A 16,556-nucleotide genomic window follows, 5' to 3' on the forward strand; every position below is an offset into this window, starting at 1 on the left:
AGTTTCTCTCACCCCACATTGTTGTTCTCAAGAGTGAGTTTTCTCTCCACAGCTTTTAGTGCTTCCTCAAGGGATGAGCTGGTCTTCTCCAACCTCTGATGCTTCAGTGTTGACCCTTGACCATTTTCCACCAGGGCCTGGGACCTTCCTGATGACACACTTTGACTCGTGTTTGCTGCTGAGGGGGAGTACAGCACTGGAGACTGAGGTGCTGCAAAGGCAACACTCTGTACAACACTGAGAGTGACACTGGAGCCGACGGCTGCAGACAGAACAAGAAACACAGAATAAATGAAAAACTTACAGTCCTCTGCATATACTGTACCTTACTAGCAAAGGGTTGCTACGAATAGCTTTAACCATTTATAAAATCAGAGCAGTATTTAACTGCATCCCAATTCAGAGGCTGCATTCAAAGGCCGAATGCGTCACAGCGGCGCGATGAAGGCTGTCCCAATTCAAAGGCTCCTTCAAATGTTGTGACCCTGTTTGTTTTCAGACCAGTCCAGTACAAACTTTACAGCCGCTAGGCAACAAGAGCAATGCTACATAGGCTAGACCAGGGTTCCTCAAATCTGGTGCTGGAGGGCCGCTGCCCTGCAGAGTTTAGTTCAAATCCTGATCAAACTCACCTAACTGTGACTCTGAAGACCTTTTATTAGATTGTTTAGGTGTCTCTGATTAGTGTTGGAATTAAACTCTGCAAGGTAGGAACCCTGAGCTAGACCGTCCCATTAAACAATGCTCGGTTCGACCTTCGTGGACTTTGAAGTCTGCGTCCTTCGAAGGATGCAGCCTCTGAATTGGGACAGAGCTTCTTTCAAGGACTTCAGGGAACAACTAATAAATCTAACCATTTAGATGGACCTATTTGCTAAATCTAGAGAACAAATAAAGAATCTAAAATATTAGGTTTGAGGTCAATGAATTTAAGCAAGTTATCAACACTTCCCATGTAAAAGCGACATCAAGCCAGATGACTTTATTTGCATCTATAGGCTGTACCTGTTACAGGAGCAGGATGGGGTTTAGAGGTGTGCCGTGTTGGATTCAGGGGGCTGGGAGGTTTAGGGGCAAGAGGTGGAGGTGCTTTCACTGGTTTGGCTGGAAGATCCACACATGGCAGACTGATATCTGTTTCACTGATGCGGAGCTTCACTGTGTCCTGAGTCTCTAAAACAGCTGTGCCATCTGCACTGCTGTCGGATGGGGAGTTTGGCTGCTCTTTCTCCTTTGGCTTCTGCCGTCTCTTCACTGTGTCTGACTCTTTCAAGTTGAACTCTGGGACTTCAGGGGTTTTGGCTGGTTTGGCTTTCTCTGGAGACTCAGAAGTGGTCTCCACCTTGAGTGGCCCGCCAACTTTGGGCCTCTGTTTGATGGTGAGGTTGCCTTCCTCCGCAAAGGGGATACACTCACTTGAGCTGTTCTGAGGTGAGGACGAGCTCTCCAGGCCAGAATCCTTCGTCCCATCATCTTCCTCTGAGTCAGACTTTGCTGCTCTATCAGTATCTGCTTTGGCTGCTACCTGGCTGGATTCACTCTGACTCAGGGGTCTGCGCTTTGACTCTTCGTTGGTGCTAGAGACAGCTGTCGTGGTTTCCTGAAGGAGCTCCACTGTAGGCACAGGTAGGACTGTTTCTAATGCAGCTGTGATGCTCTTTACACTCCCAGGTCTGCCGCTCTCGACTCCTCCAGAAGCTGGCGCTGGAGCTTCGACACTAGTGCTGCTGCTGACGGAGCTAAGGCGCTTAGGTGGCGGCGGAGGAGGTCCTTTACGGCGAGCCCTAATGGCGAAAGAGTGGCTTCGGCCGACAGACTGCTCAGGGGCGGACTGAAGACGTGCCAGCTGGCCCCGGGTGAGCTTGCGGCTCAGTGTGGCATATGAAGGCATGGCTATGCTGGCTAGCTGAGCTGCTTCATCATCATCCTCTTCATCTGGTTCACCGTCCGACAAAGCATACCGGGACAGACTCTGTGTGCGCTTCTTGGTCACGCTAGGAGATCGACGGTCGAGCGTGGCACTGTTATATAGTGCCCGAGGATAATTTAGGGTTTTATGAGCAGGAGAACCTTGCGGAGAAGGAGCAGAGCCCAGTTTGGGTTTGGCAGGCACCGCTGGGTATTTAAAGCCTGCAGAAGCACTGAACGGCAGCTGCTGTGGTAGCTGAGGACGTGGGACCTGGTCACGGCCTTCTGGAATGTTGCGCTCTTTACCAGGACTGCTGTCTGGGCTTGATAAACTCTCTTGGGACTGGCTGTAAGGGGTCACTCCTGAAGTGGAGGAGGGAGTGCTGGGGGGCTCCTGAGAGCGGCCAGAGCCTCGAGAGCGCGTGTCAATGCTCTCCTGACTGGAGGACATGCCTACTGCGTTCTTGATGGCCAGTCCTTCCTGACAGCCACTGTACTGGGAGGACATGGCACTCTGGAGCTCAGTGCTCAGCTCACTGTCCTGGAAAGTCATCATCTTGGGCGTGTGGGGTGAGGGGAGGTCGATACTCTCAGGGGGCGGCTCGATAGTGACCAGGTCCAGGGCAGCAGGGGTTTTGCGCCGCAGAGTGCCTTGCCCTGATTCTGCCTGCAGAAGAGCCTTATGAACATCACACAACTTCTTCACCGCAAGCATCATCTTCTTCTGATGGCCTGTCAGAGACACACACATTTACTGTAGATGTCACACATGAAATTAACGCAACAGGATATACTTCACAGGATATGTATAACTCGCACTATGTCCTTAGCAGGCATGATGCAACAACTTTTCTCTCAACAAGTAATCGCTCCACATCAAAGGTGAGAATGCTGTGTGACCCTATACAATCTCAGGGCATATCTGATGCTGGATCATCAGTCATAGGAAACTGAATTAATCGGATTTAAATGTGTACCGGTCAACATAGTATGTTGCTGCAGGAATAGAAACCAAGTGAAACCTTGAACTAGAAACCTTGAACTAGAAATTTTGACTTGAAAATGCCATAGTCAAGGTAAGAACAAAAACAGGAAAATCTACCCAGCAGCTATATATATATATATATATACACACACAATTTTAACTTAGAGGTTAAAGTATTTGCAGGGTTCCCACACTTTTTGACCCATGTATTTCCAGCAATTTTAAATGGTGTCTTCAATCGTTTATGACCATGGGGTAATGGTTTTTAGACAATCAAATTCACAATTCAAATTCTGACCATAATAATCATCCAAACCAGTGTGAACAAGTTCGACCTACTCAATGTAAAGAACTGACTCAAAAGAGGACATTGCTTTAGTTTAAAATCAGGTTTTAGTTTAAAACACAAGAGCTGTATTTAAAAAATTAATTATTTAAAACAGCTCAACAAGAACACACAATTTTAACATTCCCTGTTATTCTTTGACTTTGCTAACCCTGTATAATAACTATACAATGCACTTAAGTTCTGTGTTTAAGTTAAGCTCACCTAGTTTGGTGATGCCAATCTCCTGTAAATCTTCCCACGTGAGATCTCGGACAATGTTTATCGAGTCATAGCCGTTCTCCGAGAGTTTCTTATGATACTGAGGCAGGCCTATGGCACTCAGCCACTCTCCAAGATCCTGCTAAGAGAAGAGATTTGACTGTGAGTGAACTGAAGACAACGCCATAGACACACATGTATGCATACAAGCTATAAATTACAGTGACTTACTGGTATGTACTCTGGGAGCCATTCTGGAATGCTGAGGTTGCCGATCTCCAGGGAAATCTTCTTACGGTGACCTGGTTTAGTCACACCAATAGCCGTGAGATCCTGAAAAATAGGCAGAATTCTCAATCAATATCAACCCTACCTACGGCAATGAGACCGAACGGCGTCTCTCTTCAAGTTAACTGGCGCTCTGATCGTACCTCTGGGGTCATTCTGCTGATTGTAGGCACATCATAGCCAGCGTTGAGGAAGTTTGTAGTGTACTGCTCCAACTGAAACTCACTCAGCCACTGATATATAGCCTCTGCATCCTAACAGTGTTGAAGACATGACATGACATGAAGGCAGGAGAGCAAACATAATGCAGGAGAGAATTATGCTGTTATATGAAACTTTTAATCACTAATTCTGCTGTGTACAAAACCAATTGCAGAGCAAGCTGTAGTTCTACTGGTAATTTGCAATATCAAAATATGTTCAGGTTGGTGTTGTGCACTGTAATGGTGTTTTCTGACCTTTCCCTCTAGCAGCTGATGAGGACGCACAAACTGTTGAGAGAAACCCTGCTCTACGGCCCTCTGTGTGGGCAGCACAGGTCTGCGAGGAACTCCTTCAAAAACAACACACATACTCACGCTATTATTTTCAGACGGATTTACCAAACAGCATTTTCAATGTCTTTGAATCAGCTGGAGGTTTTAAATGTTTTTTAGAGTTACCAAATTACCTAATGTTTTTTGCCAACTCAACGGTCCTCTGAGAAATTGAATCCAGTAAGAATGTGAATGTCTGTAATTGCCTATATTGTATTAAGGTGCACGCCATGCCGTAATTACAGTAATTACAAGACTTCTACTTGTAAAAAGCACTCACGTCCTTGTAGAACTCGTATTACAACTTAAGTTTGGAATTTTCGGAGAGCTCCTACTTGTACCATGTGACCTCTCTACCACCTGATAGTCTTGCCATAGAAATGCATAACTCCCAGTCAAATGACAACAAATGACATTCAGAGTAGAAAATCACGTTGTCATCTCAAAATTACAGTAATTACAACATGGTGTAATGTAGCATTATATTAACACTTCTCCTTATGTGTTTCTTGACCAACCTGAGCTACCGTTTGTGCACCAATGTTTTGCATGCATTCATTTAATTTAGTTTCGTGCGAATATGGCTAAGTGTCCCAATACTCACACTTGCGGTCTTTGTCACAGTGTCTGGTTTATGTTCCTTGGGTCACCACTAGATGTCCTCCTTCCTCACGGTGTCATCCACATATTGAACTACATTCCCCACAATCCTTGTCTGTACCAATCACTGTTAATTACACTCAGCTCTCCGTCATCATTGTTTCAGCTGTTCCCTGTTTCATTGTTAGTTCCCTGTGTATAAAATCCTGTCTGTTTTTGTATGTGTTACGGAGTCCTTGTCTTAGATCACACCACTTTTGAGTACTGCCTTCCTGCCTGTCTGGTATTGTTCTTGTTTTTGGATTGCTTCTCTGGTTTTGACCCCTGCATGGACTGTTTGTGAGTACGGATTCCCCAATAAATCAACTGCTTTTGGATCTTTAATTCCCTGTGTGTGTGTCGTGACAGAAGGACTCCGTCACAAACATAGATCCAGCAGTATGGGGTTTCGTATCCTTCCCCCCAAGACGGAGAAGGAGAGGAGGGGACGGGTCCAAAACTTAATGGACCTACGCCAGCAGGGCCAGCCGGTGGGATGTCTGGCCCAAAGGTTTTGGACCCTCTCTAGAGGGTTGGAGTACAACGACTCGGCATTGAAGGAATTCTTCAATGTCTGTTTGGATGACCCATTGCCTGGGTGGGAGATGAAGGGGCTGGAGATCCTGGATTTTTGGGGATTTACCAGCTATCTTCAGCATCGGAGCCAGTGGGATACTCCAGTCCTGCTTCCGGTGGTCCCGAGTCCGGTGGTCCCGAGTCCGGTGGTCCCGATTCCGGTGGTCCCGACTTCGGTGGTCCCGACTTCGGTGGTCCCAGTGCCGGTGGTCCCAGTGCCGGAGGTCCCAGTACCGGTGGTCCCAGTTCCGGTGGTCCAGAGTCAAGTGGCACCAAAACACAGGAGGAGGAGAAAGGCTCTCTCCGTAACTGTTCCGGTGATCCCATTTCCGGTGGTCCCTGTTCCGGTGGTCCCTGTTCCAGTGATCCCGAGTCCGGTGGCTCCTAACACGGAGACCATCCCGGAGGTGACTACCGTCCCTGACGTACCGCCCAGGCGTCTTGCTCTGCCCGCACCACCCAGACGTCATGCTCTACTGGCCCCGCCCGAGCTGCTCGCACTGCCTGCACCACCCCAGCGATCCGTCACGTCTGCCCAGCCAGAGACTGTTCATGTCACATCTGCCCAGCCAGAGACTGTTCACGTCACATCTGCCGGGCCTGTGTCTTCGGACAAGATGGCCGCCGCCGAGCCTGTTCACGTCACACCTGCCGAGCCTGTGTCTTCGGACAAGATGGCCGTCGCCGAGCCTGTTCACGTCACACCTGCCGAGCCTGTGTCCCCTGACAAGATGGCCGCTGTCGAGCCTGTGTCTGTTCCTGAGCCGGTGGTGTCTGTTCCTGAGCCGGTGGTTTCTGTTTCTGTTCCTGAGCCGGTGGTGTCTGTTTCTGTTCCTGAGCCGGTGGTGTCTGTTTCTGTTCCTGAGCCGGTGGTGTCTGTTCCTGTTCCTGAGCCGGAGCCAGTGGTGTCTGTTCCTGTTCCTGAGCCGGAGCCAGTGGTGTCTGTTCCTGAGCCGGAGCCAGCGTCTGTTCCTGAGCCGGAGCCAGCGTCTGTTCCTGAGCCGGAGCCAGCGTCTGTTCCTGAGCCGGAGCCAGCGTCTGTTCCTGAGCCGGAGCCAGCGTCTGTTCCTGAGCCGGAGCCAGCGTCTGTTCCTGAGCCGGAGCCAGCGTCTGTTCCTGAGCCGGAGCCAGCGTCTGTTCCTGAGCCGGAGCCAGCGTCTGTTCCTGAGCCGGAGCCAGCGTCTGTTCCTGAGCCGGAGCCAGCGTCTGTTCCTGAGCCGGAGCCAGCGTCTGTTCCTGAGCCGGAGCCAGCGTCTGTTCCTGAGCCGGAGCCAGCGTCTGTTCCTGAGCCGGAGCCAGCGTCTGTTCCTGAGCCGGAGCCAGCGTCTGTTCCTGAGCCGGAGCCAGCGTCTGTTCCTGAGCCGGAGCCAGCGTCTGTTCCTGTGCCTGTTCCTGAGCCGGAGCCAGTGTCTGTTCCTGTGCCTGTTCCTGAGCCGGAGCCAGTGTCTGTTCCTGAGCCTGTGTCTGTTCCTGAGCCTGTGTCTGTTCCTGAGCCTGTGTCTGTTCCTGAGCCTGTGTCTGTTCCTGAGCCTGTGTCTGTTCCTGAGCCTGTGTCTGTTCCTGAGCCTGTGTCTGTGCCTGAGCCTGTGTCTGTGCCTGAGCCTGTGTCTGTGCCTGAGCCTGTGTCTGTGCCTGAGCCTGTGTCTGTGCCTGAGCCTGTGCCTGAGCCTGTGTCTGTGCCTGAGCCTGTGTCTGTGCCTGAGCCTGTGTCTGTGCCTGAGCCTGTGTCTGTGCCTGAGCCTGTGTCTGTGCCTGAGCCTGTGTCTGTGCCTGAGCCTGTGTCTGTGCCTGAGCCTGTGTCTGTGCCTGAGCCTGTGTCTGTGTCTGTGTCTGTGTCTGTGTCTGTTCCTGAGCCTGTGTCTGTGTCTGTGTCTTGGTCTGTGTCTGTGTCTGTGTCTGAACCTGAGCCGGTGGTGCCAGTTCCAGTGCCTGAGCCGGTGGTGCCAGTTCCAGTAGTTCCAGTGCCTGAGCCGGTGGTGCCAGTTCCAGTAGTTCCAGTGCCTGAGCCGGTGGTGCCAGTTCCAGTAGTTCCAGTGCCTGAGCCGGTGGTGCCAGTTCCAGTAGTTCCAGTGCCTGAGCCGGTGGTGCCAGTTCCAGTAGTTCCAGTTCCTGAGCCATTGGTGTCTGTTCCAGTTCCTGCGCCGTGGCCGACCGAGGGGTCTTCACCAACCTGGCCGCCCGAGGGGTCTTCACCGCCGTGGCCGCCCGAGGGACAGTCTTCGCCCTGGCCGCCCGAGGGACAGTCTCCGCCCTGGCCGCCCGAGGGACAGTCTCCGCCCTGGCCGCCCGAGGGACAGTCTCCGCCCTGGCCGCCCGAGGGACAGTCTCCGCCCTGGCCGCCCGAGGGACAGTCTCCGCCCTGGCCGCCCGGGGGACAGTCTCCGCCCTGGCCGCCCGGGGGACAGTCTCCGCTCTGGCCGCCCGAGGGACAGTCTCCGCCCTGGCCGCCCGAGGGAGAGTCTCCACCCTGGCCGCCCGAGGCAAAGTCTCCGCCCTGGCCGCCCGATGGACTGTCTGCTCCGCCCTGGCCGCCCGATGGACTGTCTGCTCCGCCCTGGCCGCCCGGTGGACTGTCTGCTCCGCCCTGGCCGCCCGGTGGACTGTCTGCTCCGCCCTGGCCGCCCGGTGGACTGTCTGCTCCGCCCTGGCCGCCAGATGAACTGTCACTCCCTGTCCCCGTTTCCCTCCATGGTCCTGGCCCTCCATCCCTCCCCCTGATCCTCCACCGTTTCACCTTCCTCCTGGACTTTTGTTGGGTTTTGTTTTTTGTTATGTCTTGGAGCGTCTGGTAGCCGCTCCGTAGAGGGGGGGTTATGTCACAGTGTCTGGTTTATGTTCCTTGGGTCACCACTAGATGTCCTCCTTCCTCACGGTGTCATCCACATATTGAACTACATTCCCCACAATCCTTGTCTGTACCAATCACTGTTAATTACACTCAGCTCTCCGTCATCATTGTTTCAGCTGTTCCCTGTTTCATTGTTAGTTCCCTGTGTATAAAATCCTGTCTGTTTTTGTATGTGTTACGGAGTCCTTGTCTTAGATCACACCACTTTTGAGTACTGCCTTCCTGCCTGTCTGGTATTGTTCTTGTTTTTGGATTGCTTCTCTGGTTTTGACCCCTGCATGGACTGTTTGTGAGTACGGATTCCCCAATAAATCAACTGCTTTTGGATCTTTAATTCCCTGTGTGTGTGTCGTGACAGTCTTGGCCACTTGAGAGCACGTGCACGCGACAGGAAATAAGTGCGCAAGAGTGTCCCATGTCTTAAAAATGCCAAAGTGCAGTGCCCTTAATGCACACTAAGCCCACACCATCTCTAAGCGTAAGAGGCTAAGCGTTTTCCATCATGCATTATGTTCGGGAACTCGAACGAACATCGCGAGACGTCAAGGAAAACATTCCATTGTAATTTAAATGAATTAGATACATATAATTTGGTAGTAAAAACATAAAGTGTTGCACATTTTATTGGTGCAAAGATGAGTATGGTATGTGTCTATTTTCTACAACATTTGCAACTGTTTTTATCACTTAATTTTAAATTTGTGTCTTCTGTTAGATACATAGCGACTACTGAACAGACATGTTATTTAAAAAATGCAAAGTATTGAAAATATAATAAATAAAAGCAATGTAAACACTTCAATTTTTTGCAAGACTATAAGTGTGTCCCAGCGAGTAATCAAAAGTTCTACACACACTTGCAGTCTTTACGCCTACTTGAACACTTGGGCCAATTAGAGGAAATACGTCATGCAAGTAGACAAGTGGTCAAGTGCAAAGACCGCAAGTGTGGGTATTTGGACAAGGCAAACGTAAGCTGTATACAGATGCACACAGTAAACATGTCCCAGGTAGCTCATTACCTGTGGATGCGTCGGGATGTTTGTTTTGGTCTGGCTGTAGTGAATCCACAGCAGAGGGCGCCGCCTGTGTAAAATGAGAGAAAATGTAAAAAAAAAACAAAAAAAACACCAAGCATTGAAACTAAAAGGGTTTGTTACCAGAAAATAACAGGAATTGGTGCTTTTTATAGCCAGTAGCAATATTTACTTTTAGAGTTCCCAAAATTTTTAACCAATGAATTTCCACAAACTTTTCAACCATTTGTGATTACTGGATGTCCGGTATGAAAGTAGGGTTGGTCACTGGTTTAATTTGTGCCAAGTGTTTTTAATTGGGCATATAAGAGCTGACTTTTATTGTTCATTATGCTGTGAAGAAGAGTCATGGCTTCCAAAACCTTTCAAAGTGGGAATTTAACAAAACGGATGCATTTTTGGAGCTGTGATGTGCCGACTTTTGAATTTCATCATAGTTATGTGTACAAAGAAAAGAAAAAATACACTGATTATTTGAACTGGAACAAAACATTTTACCTGCTAAAATAGCAACATTAGCACTTTGAGATGATCACCAAAATTTTTATTTGCTCTATCAATTTCAATATCACATTTCATTATTTAATTTCACAAATTTCATTATCACTCACTATCTCTCAATACTCTTAGGCTGAATCCGAAATCTCCCCCTAAACCCTCACTCCCTATTCCCTGCATTAGTCCACTAATACAGTTCACTTGAAGGAGTGAATGAAAACGAGGGAGCAAATTTGAACGTACATTGGCAGTACACACGTTTTTGCGTTGAAATGTGGGATTGAATGAGTGCACTCAATAATGTCCACTATGGTTTCAGACACTACTACAAATGGATGCCCCCTCGAATAATGCCCTATATGAGGGTATAGGGGGCGATTGCGGATTCAGCCTTAGGGTTGTCTTTCTCTCTAAGCATCATGGTTACCTTGCTGGTGTCAGGGTTGGTGGTGTGTTGGTGTTGTTGTGGTCCATTGGGGGCGCTGTTGCTTTCTGTGCTCTGGCCACTGCCTGCACTGCGAGTGCTACCCACACTGCCAGTGCTGCCCACACTGTTCCTGTCCCCTGCTGCGAAATCGAGAGAGAGAGAGAGAGAGAGAGAGAGAGAGAGAGAGAGAGAGAGAGAGAGAGAGAGAGAGAGAGAGAGAGAGAGAGAGAGAGAGAGAGAGAGAGAGAGAGACGGAGGCGTTAGTCAAATGAGTAACTGCAATCATGACATGCCCGCGGGCTATGGCATCACAGCGGCCGTCTGCACTGCCATGCCAGTGTGCCACTCCACAGCCGTGAGGACACCGTACCCACTGGATTTCTACTCAAGCAGCAGGCAGGGTGGGGTGGGGGGAGCAGGGCAAAGCCACAGGCATGTGGTGATGGGGTTAACAGACGACAGCACACAACCTATGGTCTGCTACGGGAGCGGGAGGGTTCACAGTACGCTAACAGGGAATTGGCATCTGGACAGACGGACACACCGGCTGGGTTTGTGTGGCGTCCGTTAAGCCAGCCAATCAGGGGGTCTGTCTGCAGCAGGGAGGGGGGGCGACAGCCACTAGGGGGCGCAGAGGAGGAGCGTTTCAGCGAAAGGGGAGTGCAGCGGTTCTTACCAGCGCAGGAGTTCCGCAAAACCCACACGTCCTCCATGCTGGGGCTTATGTGCTGGGACAGACTGCCGGGAGGCCCACCTAGCGGACACAAACACTTTTTTTGGGCCACTGGCCTCAGTCTGGTGGGGGAGGGTAATGTGGGTGTGCGTCCCAAATCAGGGCCTTCAGATGAGTGTGTGCCACTGTTTATAATGCAAAAATAGTGCTTGTACTATATCAGTCGTGGAGAATCACCAAGAGAACCCCCAGGGTCCAAAACCAACCGTTTGACTTAACTGCCCAATAAATTGAGAACACTTACCGGCTATAAATATTACGTTAATGTTAGAGACATTTTAATACACCATTTATATTGCTGTAGATATTTTTGTGCAGCTTTTTGTAGGGTAGGACATGTCAGGACTTTCTGTTATTTATAAGTGAGAGCAATGGGAAATACAAGATGTATGGGCAACATCGCAAACCTGCAACATTAATATAGCATTCAAAGGTATTTGTATATCGGCCATTTTACAGCTTCGTATGTGGCTCGTCCAATCAGAATTTAGAGTCAGAACTATCTGCTTTAGTTGTACTGTTTTGTTCACATATTAAAATAATAATAAGATAATGCATATGCTGCATTTTAATGTTTTCCTTTAGTGTGTAATGTCTCTGTGCATGTGTAAGATCTGCACAGTTACAAAGCTCATAGTCTCCCACAAATTGTCACAATGTGAAATATTAGCATAATGCCCACCAAAAGGCATGCGCAAAGAAAGAAGGTGATGCTTCAGTGAACTGTGTTTGGATGCAAAAGCAATGAAAATGGATGAAATTACCAGTGGTGGTTAAGATTTGTTTATAACAGCTTCAACTTTGCCTAAACACACCTAAATAAAGTAAAAAATAAAGGGTTTCAGACAGATTTGGAATAGAGGTACTGCAAAATAATGTTTATTTATTTATTTATTTTTTAGCATTATTAAAGCATGTTAACCAATTAAACAAAACAATTAACTTTAAAATAGCCTAATTTTAACTGTATTATTAAAGAAATAGGCCTCACCACTTTATTTAATATATAAACCATTTATACACACATATATATATATATATATATATGGTATTAAGAAAAAAGGTGTAAACGGGGTCTAAAACATTTTGAGCTTGTCCGCTTTAGACCACTTTCAGACTCAGAGGTATTTGAAAGCACATTCAACCAGTTTGCTTTTGTAGTTTAGCCACTCATGTAGTCAAATGCATTATGAACAGCCACATAAGATCATTCAGTCGATAGTATTCATATTTGCATGTGGCACTCGCGCAACAGTATGCGTCTCAGCTCACCACTAGTGATCGGATCACTGAAAACGCATCTTAATATGGGGTGGAAACAGGGCGTTGGTGAGAAAGCACCCTTAGAGGTGGGTGCGAGTGCTATACCTGGATTGGTGCTCAGACCGTTGGTGTGGGGGAGGGCCAGGTGTGGGTTAGGGGTGTACAGACTGTAGGAGTCGTCGGTTTGAAGGGTCCCGCCCCCGCTCAGACTCAAGCTGGGACTGAGGGCGGACCTGGAGAGCAGCTGCTGCCTCTGGGAGGGCATAGAGGTGTGTCGTAACAGGGTGCCCCCTACAGGACAACACACACATGACAGGAGCAGAGGGTTAACGCAAGCGGATGGAGGTTAGAGATGAACACTGGCTGCGTCCGAACGCTTAGGCAGCTGACTGATCAGACAATGACCTTGAAGGCAGCGTTTGCGCACGAAGGTACCTCATTTCGGACAGAATGAGCAAGCATAATGGTTTAATAATCGACAAATAAACAGAGCGAGCTTTGGTGATAACAAAGCGAAGATTTAAATGTGCAGTGTGTAAAATTTATGAGGATTTATTGTCAGAAATGCATTATAATAACTATGTTTTGAGTGGTGTATGAAGACCTTACAAAACGAACCGTTTTTATTACCTTAGAATAAGCCATTTCTATCTACATACAGCACAGGGGCCCCTGACACGTTAAGTCATCATTTTGAGCCGCCATGTTTCTACAGAAACCCTAAATGGACAAACTTTTCGACGGAGCGCGTTTCGTCACTTTGTTGTTTTTCTTCTTCTTCACTGGTGTTTTAAGAGGCTACTTGCACCGTCACTATGTTGAATATGCATGAAGAAGTAGTAGTAGTAACGTTAGAAGTGAAATTGTAACAAATGAAGGACCACACGTATTATTAAGAGCTGACAGAGCGCCAATCTTCGTCGGCACAGAAAAGAAAACATGATGCAGCCAGACGAAGTCAGACGACGGCAGAAATCTTAGCTATAACATATCGTTTTACTGAATAATCAGTTAAATATAATTTCTTATTTTATCTTCGTAAAGAAACCTTGTTGCTTGACTGACTACACTCTGCTGTCTCAGACAACGACTTGTTTGTCCTGTTTTGGCCACCGTAGCTTCTTCGAATGGGAGGGGTGAGCGGTGGGCTGAGCCGTTGGTTGCAATTCGCATCCGAACCGCTAGATGCCGCTAAAATCTACACACTGCACATTTAATTACTGCAATATTAATTTTTCAATATTTTTTCTCAATATCAAAGGCAGTCTTTAAAAAACAGGATGCGACACGATCACTGGATTTGGACGTGCCTTCTTGCCTTCCTACTTCCGTATGCCGCCTGCGGAGGCATTGTTTTTCAGCTTTCGGACACAGCCATTTATTACATGGGAAGCAGTGGGATGGAAGACAGAGACACGCCTAGGTTGTAGAAGTCAGCATGTTATTGATTCAGGAAAGCAAACACTGTTATTTGTGGGGTTAATGGTTGTAATAAAATCCCTAAAATGAAAAAATATAGTGACCACAGGCTGTGAAGCTCCAAAAATGATAGTTAAGAAGGACAACCAAATCAGAATTCAGGTTATGATTGTACCTGAGCGTCGGCTGATGACCTCAACTATGGAGGGGGGGAAGTAGCCGATTCGGTCCGTTCCTCTCTGGGTGTCATGAATGTGGCCCTTCCAGCGTCCGTCCACATGCTGTTCTATCACCTGCCAATCACAACACAGCAGAACACACTGACGTCACATTGACCTCATCTGATTTTTAATCCAGCAGTTTTCCACGTCCTTGACAACCAGTCAAAACAGAGGAGGAGGTCGGGAGTTCAGAGACAATGAATGATCTGAAAGCTTTTGAAAGTTAGATAACATGACACCAGCCTCCCACCCTAAGTAAACGCTTACAAGCATACAAAAGCTGCAGGCCCGACAACATTACAGCAGCTCACGAAAATACATCTCCAAACCCTCCAGTAAACGACCCTTCTTATTTTCTGCCCACCATTTCCTGTGAAACAATGCTGTGTGAAAATCTGCGTTGGTTCGAGTTCACAAAGTTTATCTTTAGCGCGTTTTAAAAACACAAGGCGATGAAACAGAAAGAGCCGTTAAAACTCAGTGGAAGGAGAACGAGAGAGAAAAATCTGGCCTCCTGACAGAGTTCAAGTCAGAAACTGCTTCTGAAACGCTAGTTCAAGAGACTGGCCAGTTTAACAGGAAACACAGGGGTTTGCTATAGCACTTAAAGGGGCTCTAAGCAATGTCACGCGTTTTTTAGGCTGAAATTGTTTTTGTCACATACAGCAAACATCTCCTCACTATCCGCTAGCTGCCTGTCCCCTGGGGCCGGTTTCACAAAGCTATTTTAGACCGGTCTATTGTGTTAGACAAGTCTAAAATTTGCTCATAGACAGTCTAATGCAAGTTAGACTGTTTCACAAAAATAAAGACTGACTTAATTTAGACCAAAAAAATTAGCCACCTTACCCCCAGGCTAACTTAGGTCTAAGACTCTATGTTACCTTGGCAACCAGCAGTAACAATCAGTTACATTACAAACTGCCAAAAGAAAAGGGAAAATGGCTCATAATTTAAACATTTCTTCTTGTTACTAACGTTACATTCCCAAGTAAAATGTCCTTGTAACTGTTAGGGCCGTTACATAGTCAACGCGAGCAACGATCGACGCGCTCCCTTTCATACGCAAATGCCACGGGCAATACACCGTGACTGTTCAACCGTCTATTTCGCTTCTAACGCTCGCTTTATACGCGCGTCCTATTCGCCTTGGACGCGCGAATGGATTCAAAATGTTCAAGCGTCGAACTAGACGCGATAGACGCGAATTTGACGCTCTATTCGCGTTTTGTGTGAACGCTGCATAATAACAGGCTGTGATGTCAAGATTGCAATGCTGAAGTGTGTGTGTGTGTGTGTGTGTGTGTGTGTGTGTGTGTCAGAGAGAGAGATGGCACGGGCGCGATCGAACAGTGGAAACATAAAAACATACTCCGTCATTTATACTCCTCCAACAAACACATATTTTCCGCAGGGGTAAACTGCACTGAGCGGTTGAATGCGCTTACTCGATCCGCCATGTTTTTTGTTTTGAAAAGTGTCTTATTTTACCCAGAATGCATTGCAGTGTAGTCCTACTTAAGATAGTCAGAGTCTTAAGTACTTTGTAAAACGGTCTGATTTAGATGTCTATCTGAAGTCTGACTATCTACTATATCTAAGCCATAGTCAAAGTCTATCTTTGTGAAACCGGCCCCTGAACACACTGTAAAAAATCGCGGTCTCTGTAGACAGCCCAGGCTCCACAAACGGCAACAAAAACAAACTGGCCCAGCCTGGACCACGAAACATAACAAACAGTGTCCAGCCAATAACCGACAAGAATGATTTGGGGGTGGGGGGTGGGGGGGTTAGTGCGCGTGCACGTGAAGGGGGGGGTGGGGAGTGGAGGAGAGAGAAGCATGAAGAGGGAAGTTAGCTAGAGGAGAGATGTCCTAGACAACGACTAACGTTAGAATTATATTCTCTTGAATTTTGATATGGCCGACACACGACCAAAGAGACGACATTCTGATGAACAAATAGCAAAGAAGAGGGAAAAGGAGAAGGAATGCGCAAAGTCCCGAATTTACATTGGAAAAGCCTGTTTCAGGAAGCACGGAAGGGAGGGGGAGGAGGGAGGGTCGAGCTAGCCTCCGTTTTGTTTGACAATACTTTGATCGTCAACAAGAAGTGACGTCACCCAACATCGCTTAGAGCATCTTTAAGACAAGCAAACACTGATTTCGATTCAAACACCCACGCGATCTTATTCCTAAATGACAATGATTCACCATGTCTGTTAAACCTTGGAGAAGTACGATCACAGCGAACATTCAGATTCACTGAGCCAGAGAGAGGCATTAGGTTCACAAACAGTCTTTTCAACCAGAAAGAATCAAATGATCACTCAAGTACTGGGATAAAAGTTTATAGTTTGGATGTGAACACTGATCAAAATAGAGTAATCACCTTCGAAAGTAACTTGGTGTGTCAATTACAGCGTTACACCAGTAGGTGGCGACAAGTGACTGTTAAAAATGTATTCGTCATTGAATCATTCATTCAAGCGATTTGTTCAGAAATGCTGATTCATCCAGTAATGAAACAAGTAAAGTCTTTTTACGAGCGAGTCATTGAATTACTGATTAATTCAAGTTAATCTTTTTTTTTTTTACATAGACTGCAGAAATTAACATTTCGTCAAAACCT

General features: G+C 47.5%; 2 protein-coding genes across 6 annotated transcripts in view; one reads left to right on the forward strand and one right to left on the reverse strand.

The window, feature by feature from the left end:
• LOC308702727 (tripartite motif-containing protein 16-like) overlaps positions 1–16,556 on the forward strand; it is a 662,678-nt gene that overhangs the window by 201,791 nt on the left and 444,331 nt on the right. The window lies entirely within an intron of this gene.
• LOC308699335 (CASK interacting protein 2) overlaps positions 1–16,556 on the reverse strand; it is an 82,836-nt gene that overhangs the window by 1,911 nt on the left and 64,369 nt on the right. The window contains exons 11-21 of one of the 5 annotated variants that reach the window (XM_081380061.1): positions 13,880–13,997; positions 12,391–12,576; positions 10,966–11,043; positions 10,290–10,429; positions 9,350–9,413; positions 4,187–4,281; positions 3,872–3,982; positions 3,672–3,773; positions 3,444–3,579; positions 1,006–2,640; positions 13–262 (exon numbers count right to left, since the gene is read on the reverse strand). In XM_081380061.1, the coding sequence (XP_081236187.1) occupies positions 13–262; positions 1,006–2,640; positions 3,444–3,579; positions 3,672–3,773; positions 3,872–3,982; positions 4,187–4,281; positions 9,350–9,413; positions 10,290–10,429; positions 10,966–11,043; positions 12,391–12,576; positions 13,880–13,997 (2,915 nt within the window). Of the gene's footprint in view, positions 1–12; positions 263–1,005; positions 2,641–3,443; positions 3,583–3,671; positions 3,774–3,871; positions 3,983–4,186; positions 4,282–9,349; positions 9,414–10,289; positions 10,430–10,965; positions 11,044–12,390; positions 12,577–13,879; positions 13,998–16,556 lie in introns of all 5 variants that reach the window. The other 4 variants (XM_081380060.1, XM_081380063.1, XM_081380062.1 and 1 more) reach the window with 4 other exon arrangements.

Source organism: Scardinius erythrophthalmus, assembly GCF_964197995.2.
Source record: "Scardinius erythrophthalmus genome assembly, chromosome: 1".
Classification (NCBI taxonomy): Eukaryota; Metazoa; Chordata; class Actinopteri; order Cypriniformes; family Leuciscidae; genus Scardinius; species Scardinius erythrophthalmus.